This window comes from Pan troglodytes, chromosome 2, assembly GCF_028858775.2.
Source record: "Pan troglodytes isolate AG18354 chromosome 2, NHGRI_mPanTro3-v2.0_pri, whole genome shotgun sequence".
NCBI classification, from domain to species: Eukaryota; Metazoa; Chordata; class Mammalia; order Primates; family Hominidae; genus Pan; species Pan troglodytes.
The window spans coordinates 4,447,296-4,455,163 of record NC_086015.1 but is presented as its reverse complement, the minus strand read 5'-3'; the positions used below and the strand labels follow the sequence as shown (position 1 = coordinate 4,455,163).

At 35.5% G+C, this 7,868-nt stretch overlaps 1 protein-coding gene across 8 annotated transcripts in view; it reads right to left on the bottom strand.

Moving 5' to 3' along the window:
• Positions 1-2,912: 2,912 nt before the first annotated feature.
• The window catches only part of CHL1 (cell adhesion molecule L1 like), a 206,131-nt gene continuing 201,175 nt past the window's right edge, over positions 2,913-7,868 (bottom strand). For 4 of the 8 annotated variants that reach the window (XM_001136954.5, XM_001136570.5, XM_016940312.4 and 1 more), the window contains one exon: positions 2,913-6,832. In XM_001136954.5, coding sequence (XP_001136954.1) covers positions 6,616-6,832 — 217 coding nt within the window. In that variant the 3' untranslated portion in view covers positions 2,913-6,615. The remainder of the gene's footprint in view (positions 6,833-7,868) is intronic. The other 4 variants (XM_009444749.5, XM_009444750.5, XM_009444751.5 and 1 more) reach the window with 1 other exon arrangement.

Here is a 7,868-nt window from a genome sequence, read left to right as displayed (position 1 = left end):
TAGTCTGGATTCCTTAACAGCAGAGCCTGCAGGAATCAGTACACGGGCTACTCATTTATTAGGGAGTGCAATCCTAGGTAGCAGGCATGAGGCAGAAGGGAGCGTGAGACAAGGGAGCAGGGAGAACCAATAGAAGATACGTTATTGAGTTGGCCACTGTTGAATGCCAATGATTGCTCTGTCCCACGGGACCATTTGGTATAAGAGAGAAGGGAGGGGACGCAGGACAAGAGAGAAGGTTGGCATTTATCGACCAGCTCCGTTCTCCCATTGGGTAAATGTTTGCCCCACAAGGTGTTAACCCTTCCATGCTTACAAGTTGAGCATGAATGGGCACCAGACAGTCTCACAGCATCTCATGCCATAGTGCAAGGGTGCATCATGAACACTGCAGCTAGTTGCAAGCTGACTTGCAGTTAGTCAGCTTTGGTCCATGCAGAACTGTTCACTCCAGCAGTGGCTAGATGAACCTTACAGAATCTGAAGCATGCAAAAGACTTGTTTAATACAATCATCAGGCCTGGAATGGAGAAAGGGAAAAAAAAGAACCAGAAATTAAGGGACTTGGAAGCTAAGTAGGGATCTGACCATGGAGGACATTGGAAGCCAATTATAGATTTTTGTTTTTATCTTAGAAGAAATGGAAAGCTATTTGTTGTTGTTCTTCAAAGTAAGGTAACAGCGTGAACAGAACTGCACCTCATAAATCACCCTGCCTGCATAGTGGATAAGAGACTGGAGGGGAGCCAGTCAACACAGAAAGACCACTCAGCATAAAAGAGGTCCGAGTACAGACAAGTGGGCAGATCCAGGAGATACTTAGGAGAAAACATCAACAGAATTTTTTGATGGATTGAGCACAGGAGTTGAAAGAGAAAGCTCAAGTATGAAGGACAATGTCTAGGGTTTTGTCTTGAGTGGTTGGATGGATTACTGCTGTCATTCACTGAATAGCACAGTGGGGGAAAAAAGGGTTTGAAACGTGGAAATTATGCTTTTACTTTTGAAACATTGAGTTTGAAATTGCCTACATCAGAGAGCTGCCAAGTAAAATGTCACATGTAAAAGCCTCGGATCTGAGGAGAGAACTGGGCTAAAAATGACTTGAAGTCATCCGTCTGCCCATGGCAATCAAAGTCTTAAATGGACCAGACACCTTAGGAAAGCATTAGAGTGGGAAAGCGAACTAAGGTTGAGTCTGCAAAGAACTCCAGGGTCCAGCAAGTTTTGACGCCATATTCTCCCAAGGATTTTCAATGCAGCAAATGTATCCATTTAATTATGCTTGCCAACATTCCCAAAATAATTTGGTCAAACATAATGTTTTCCACAGAATCAGCGATTCAAGAGAACTATGTTGGGAACAATTTATATAGATGATCACGTTGGAAAATATTTAATGTTTCATTTTGTTATAAATAGACCAATCAATGAAAGATTTTTTCACCTGTTAAAAGAATTTATGCATTTCAGTTGCAGTGCATTATATTATTTCTTTCAGGTAACGTGGGAATTTCCATATTTTATCCTTTCTTTACTCATGTATATATATATTATTGCATCACATTGTAAGTGATGTGAGGATAATAAAACCCTCATTGTATTAACACATGCTAAAATACTAAAATAAGGCCCTTGAGTGGTTGTCGTACATATGTTTACCTGACTTAACGTCTGATTTATCTTGGCGATAAGGGTTCTCCATAAGTGGGATGCCATGAGTCCAGAGATATATGGCTTAAAAATTCTGTGTTGTATTTTACAGGGAAACAAATGAGAATAGCAAAAGAAGAGAAATGTCCTACCATAGATTCTGGTGTTTGATGAGGAAATACAAATATCAACTTAAAAATGTTTAGCCCAGTTGTTTTTGAAGCCACTTCTAATAAAAAGCTTTTGTTCTTTTTCAGTTTCCCAATAGAGTGAGTGGAATATAATGAAATGTGTGACATTCATTTAAAAATAACTGGCTTATTTGAATTACTACTTTTTAGGTTGTACACATTCAACTGTTTATACAATAAAGCATTGATTGTTTTCCCCTATCGTATGTCTTGATCGCATATCTTAAAGCCAAGGTGTTTGTAAGCATGATCAATAAGTCGGCATTAAGTTGAAACTCACCTTTCTTTAGTATTTCTAAGAAAAGGTGGAGGAGTGAGGGCATGAAAACATGCACTATTAATGGTCCAATGAATTAGGGTTTTGGAGTCAAACATCCCTGGGTTTCATTTCTAGTTCTAGCCCATGCTGGTGACACTCATTAAGTTATTAACCTCCTGGTCCCCTAATTTAACAAACCAGAGAATATCGTTCAAGGATTAAATGTGGTATTCTGTGTAAAGTGCTTGGTATAGATAATTTTTTAAAAAATTTTTTAGACGAGGTCTCACTATGTTGCACAGGCTGGACTTGAACTCCTGGCATTAAGTGATCCACCCACCTCATCCTCTCAAAGAGCTGCGATTTCAGTGAGTCTTCATGTCTGGTCAATAAAACAGTTTTTAAAAATAACAATTTTCAGTAGATTGTCCGCTGAGCCAAAGTGGGTAACCCAATTCTAAAAGACCATATCAAAATTATCTACTAGCCTCATTGAAAATATAGCATATCGGACATTTTCTTGAAAAGTGACATTTCTACATTTTTATTAAAAATGACCAGATAAATATACATTCACCTTAAATTTATATTTATTAGAAATATAAATTTTATTGTAATATTCTTTTTTATAGATGATGATATTGTATATTTATAAAGTAATTGAAATCAAAATATTTTATTTATGTCTTATTTTTACTTTATTAAATTATACTTCATTTATAGATATTCCAGGATCAGAGGCAACTGAAGTAGTTAAGATTAATATGTAATTCTGATTCTTCTTAACTGTATAGAACAGAATACAAACATTTTTGGATTACATGAAGTAGAACTTTTATTTGGAAAGTTGAATTTCATGTATAATGAAAATATTTTCAAACCATACATAGTCATAAGCATAATACGAACACCACCTACAATACAAACACGTTTTATAAAGTTCTACTATGAATATTAATCCAAGCCAAAAGAAAAAGGTAATCACGTGAACCTGCTCTACATACCTTTCATCTCTTTTGATGACGTAATCGAACAATTTAAGGTACAAAACAAAGAAAGCTTTGGCTGAACCCTACTTATTTCACTATAGGAACACTAGGATATATACTACCACAGATAACAAACCCAATCCCATTATAATTAATTTAACATTGTTACATGAATCATATCTTAATGGTATGTAAACACATTTAGGGTTTCAATTGGCAATTATGTTTTAAATGCTTAGGAAAGCACACCAACGTTTCTCATTATTGTCCCCTCTTTAGCTTATCTCTTCCATGAGTATAAAATAGGAAAAAAATATTATTTGAGACTTCCAGCATAATTCCATTGTGCTCTACATTTTTACAAACGGGTGCATCTAAAATATCGATGCCTTTATACCGATAGAATAAAACCACCAAATTCACATTTTTCTTATAAATACGCATGCAAAATTAGTGGAAAACACTTTTGTATAGCAAAGACCCTGCTTAATTTTCTTCTGATTAATAATTTTCAATGGCATGTACAAATCATACTGCTCACTAAACAGTAGATTTATTTTATGTAGATTTGTTTTTCTATAAAAATATATTTATGTGTTCACAGGAAAAAAGTTGAGTTGGTATGTGGGGGTGACTTTCAGATACATAATTAGTTAAAGGTTTGCTTATGAAGTTAGAAGGCATCTTAGCTTTTATCATTTTCAAATTTTTCTTCATAAAAAAGAACACCCTGTGACAAAGATAAGGTAACTGAGATTATTATTAGCACTTTAGAGTTGAGAGAGTTTGAAATAAAAAGGTTAAGCAACCTGCCTAATGTTTATGTACAAAATCAGTGCTGGAACCAGGAAGAGAATTTGGATTTTCCCAACCCTTGGACAGTTCTCTAGGAACTCATGCCCACCAACCATTCTTGAGACTATATACAATCAATTACATTAAAATGATATTGACAGTAGACTAGAGAAAGTTAGGGTAAAGCCAGTAACGAACAAAGTTCTAAATATTGGCTGTTGACTTATCACTAGTGGGCAATTTGCAAACAAGCACACCAATTTATAATTACCATTGCACGCCGTGGACTCCGTTACTCATTTTCTGAGGGAAAATCATGAAATCCATTTTAACCGACTTAGATTTATTTTATTTGAAAGTTATTCTGATTCATAAAATATATGAATCATATAATTTCACAATTAAAATCAGGGTCAATCATAGATCTATTCCTTTTGTGCTGAAGAGTCCCAGTAGTAGCCAAATAGTATTGAGGAAAGGTAACAATGATAGCAAAGCATAGTCATCATTCAATCTCATTTTTCATATCCATAAGTTTTAGCCACTCAGAAGATCTGAGTAGGAGCAATCTTGATTTTCAGGCAGCTAAAGGGGAACACGAAGTGTAGGAAGAGCTAATATTTCAGTATTTGTTTTAGTTTCTGACTTAAAGGTTATTAAATTCCTAAATATTTTTGACATTATTTCTAACCTGCATGACTCTCTTTAAAAACCACGTTTTGGCTGATGACAAAGAAGAGGAGACAGAATAGTGCCAGAACTAAACTCGAACGTCACAACCTTGCCCTCCTCACAAGCTGTGCACCACAATTTTCTCCCAGATAAATCAAAACGTGATGACTGTCCCTCCAGAAAATTGGAACCTTAGAAATCAGATGAGGATGGAGCTTGAGTTGCACTGATGGATGTCTACATCCTCACATTCACACGGGGTAGGGACCACACTGCCTTCCCCCTTTGAAATGCTTACTCCCAGGACTGCGGTCAAATCCTGAGCCCACAAATTACAGTTTTAAATAAGACATGCTTTTCCTGTCTATACATTCTGGATGACACGTGAGGTTCAAAAGGACAAGTAGATATTCCATGTGCATTCCTGCGCTATTATAAATACCCCAAATTTTGGTCTCCATGAACTATAAGGGGTTACCATAAATCCAAGTTGAGGATATAACAGTATACCAATAATCACAGTTCAAAAACTAAAGTAAAATAAGTCAATTCACTTAAACAGTAGTTAAGTATTTCATGGTAAGGTTAAAAAAATCTTTCCATAAAATGTCGAGCGCTGAACTTGACCGACATGTATGCATCATCCTCCATATTGTTTCTAAAACATGTTCATGTACAATTTTAAAAGGACTGGAGCACAACTGCCAGAAAATAAATTCCCTGAATTTGTTCTGACTTTGACAGAAGGAGAATATAGGGGAAAAAATTCTCACCACAAAGATGTTTAAAATAACATATACACAAACGTATGTGTAGGAATTTCTATGTAAACAGTTTTTCTTTTGAGGGGCTGGGGTAGATGTACATTCAACAATAAAAACCTATTTTGAAAAATATGAAAACATTTCCCTCAATATTTATATGATATTTTATTTTGAAACTGTTGAAAGAAAGCAATACAAGAACAAAACCCAAATACTTTATACAAAGTCTTCAGCTTTGGAACCTCGTGTTATTAGTTGTAGCTCTGGAATGATGAAAAACAGTATCTTACTAATATATTCTAGCTGTACAAACATGCCTGTTAATGTTCATTTTCTCACTTCAAAATAAAACACATCTATATTTTAAATTGTGTAAATATTAACATAATATGTACAATGTATTCATGAAATATATGCAAGCATACCATTATATAAACATGGGAAAAAGGTAAAAGCAGTCAATTTAGAAATGAAGATATTAAGTAGATGTAGCTATTAGAATCCTGAACAATGGGCACTTTCTGCCTGTTCTCGTATAAAACAACCTTCTGACCACCGCTTCCATGCAGTTGAATTTAGTCCAAGAAAAAAAAAAAAAAACCACACAGACACAAGAAGTGATGCTCGTGGATGTCATAACTGACAGAAATAAAAAAATTCATGTTGAAACTGAAAAACATATACTTCTGTTTAAATATGACCATCTCTGGGCAAATAGGAGCTCAATAAATACTACTTGATTGTTCACCTAAGACTTTTGCTACTAAAATTTAAATAATAAATTTAGACTGTATATTTTCAATGAAGTGTTTTAATAAGACTTTCATATTCCTTTTTACATTTTAAATAACCAGTTTTCTTATGGTCTTTTAACTTGTAGTGAAGCAAAGTCACCAAGCCAGTTCTCAGAGACTGTATACCAATGTGCATACGGAGAAAAACCCACCAAGTAGCAACATCTATGCAAACACACCGAATAGTAAAATCAGGCAAATATGGAATATATTGAATGGGGACTTTGGATTTAGTTGAGGTGTATCTAAATGCAGGATTTGTTTTGTGTTTTGCATTTTGAGCACCTGAAAACAATATAAGCAAAACATAGGCCTGAAGTGCTCGGCATTTTATATTTTGAAGAGTGCTACTCTTTTCAACATAATTGCAGGATGTTGACTTCTGGATGAAATCTTCGGCCAGCATGTTTCTATTCCTATATGAAAGTTCTTGCTCCTTTGAACAGATAAATATGGAAGGTTGGGGTGAACCAGTAGCGTTGCTTACATACGTTGTGTTTATGCCCGAAGGGGAAAAGTTGCTGTAGAACTTCCATTGCTTTCAACAGATCCCTTCTCCTTAGATCCAGCGTAGGCACCAATAAATGATCCATCTTCACTGAATAGACCGTGGTCTCCCTCTCCGTATTCGACTAAGCTGTCAGCACTTTCAGTAGGCTGCATATCCCTATTAAGGGACCGAAGGCTTCCTTTGAGAGGCTTTTCATCACTGTCACTAGAAAACAAACAAAAAAAAATAGCTCAACAAAATCTAATATTCATGTGAAGCAACACAGTCATAAGTGATAAAAGATTTTATAATTTTCAGGACATTTGTATTAGCATTGAAGACAGATAGTAAAGCCCACATGATACTACCACAAATGTTTACCAAGTTTACAAAGTCTGTAAACACATGTTTACAAAGTCATAAGCAATTTCCACCAAACAATTTTTCATTATTCACAACACTTGTGCTTCTCTTTAAAATTGAGCAGCTTGGCTTCTGTAGGACATGTGGGATTCAACCTGTTGATGTCCACAGTGGCTGCTATGGTCTGAATATCTGTGTCCTCCCAAGCTTCCTATGTTAAAACCTGATAACCAATGTGAGGGTGTTAGAGGTGGAGTCTTTGGGAAGTGATTAGGCCATAAGGGTGGAGCCCTAGTGAATGATATTAGTGCCCTTAGAGAAGAGGCCCCAGAGAGCTGCCCTACCCCTTTCACGATGTGAGGACACAAAGAGAAGGTGCCACCTGTCACCCAGAAAGTGAGCGTTCACCAGACATTGAAAATGCTGGCACTTTGCTCTTAGGCTTCTCAGAATCCTGAACTGTGAGAAATAAGTTTCTGTTCTTTTATAAGCCACCCAGCTTTTGTTATAGTAGCCCTAATGGACTCAGACAGAGAACAAATGCAATTTCCCTTGCTGTCATGAACTTTTGGAGCTCCTGGCCTCCAAGTCTTGATCTTCTGTCTTTACTTCTGATCCTTTTGATTCTCTTATATCCTGATAAAATGTTCTTTTTAAAAAATCAATCACATTCTGTTTTTGAAACCAAATAACTTTCTTTAATATAGTTAACAATTCAAGTTTGTTGCATTTTAAGACAGAAAGAAATGGCTGGTATTTTAAGAACATAAATAAGTATACTATATTTATGGTAGGTGTTTTATTCATGAACAGAAGCAAATCCATTAGTAAAATGCTTATCAAATGCTATGATCTTCTAAATTTTGGATCAAGATTTTTTTAAGTACCAATTAGTATT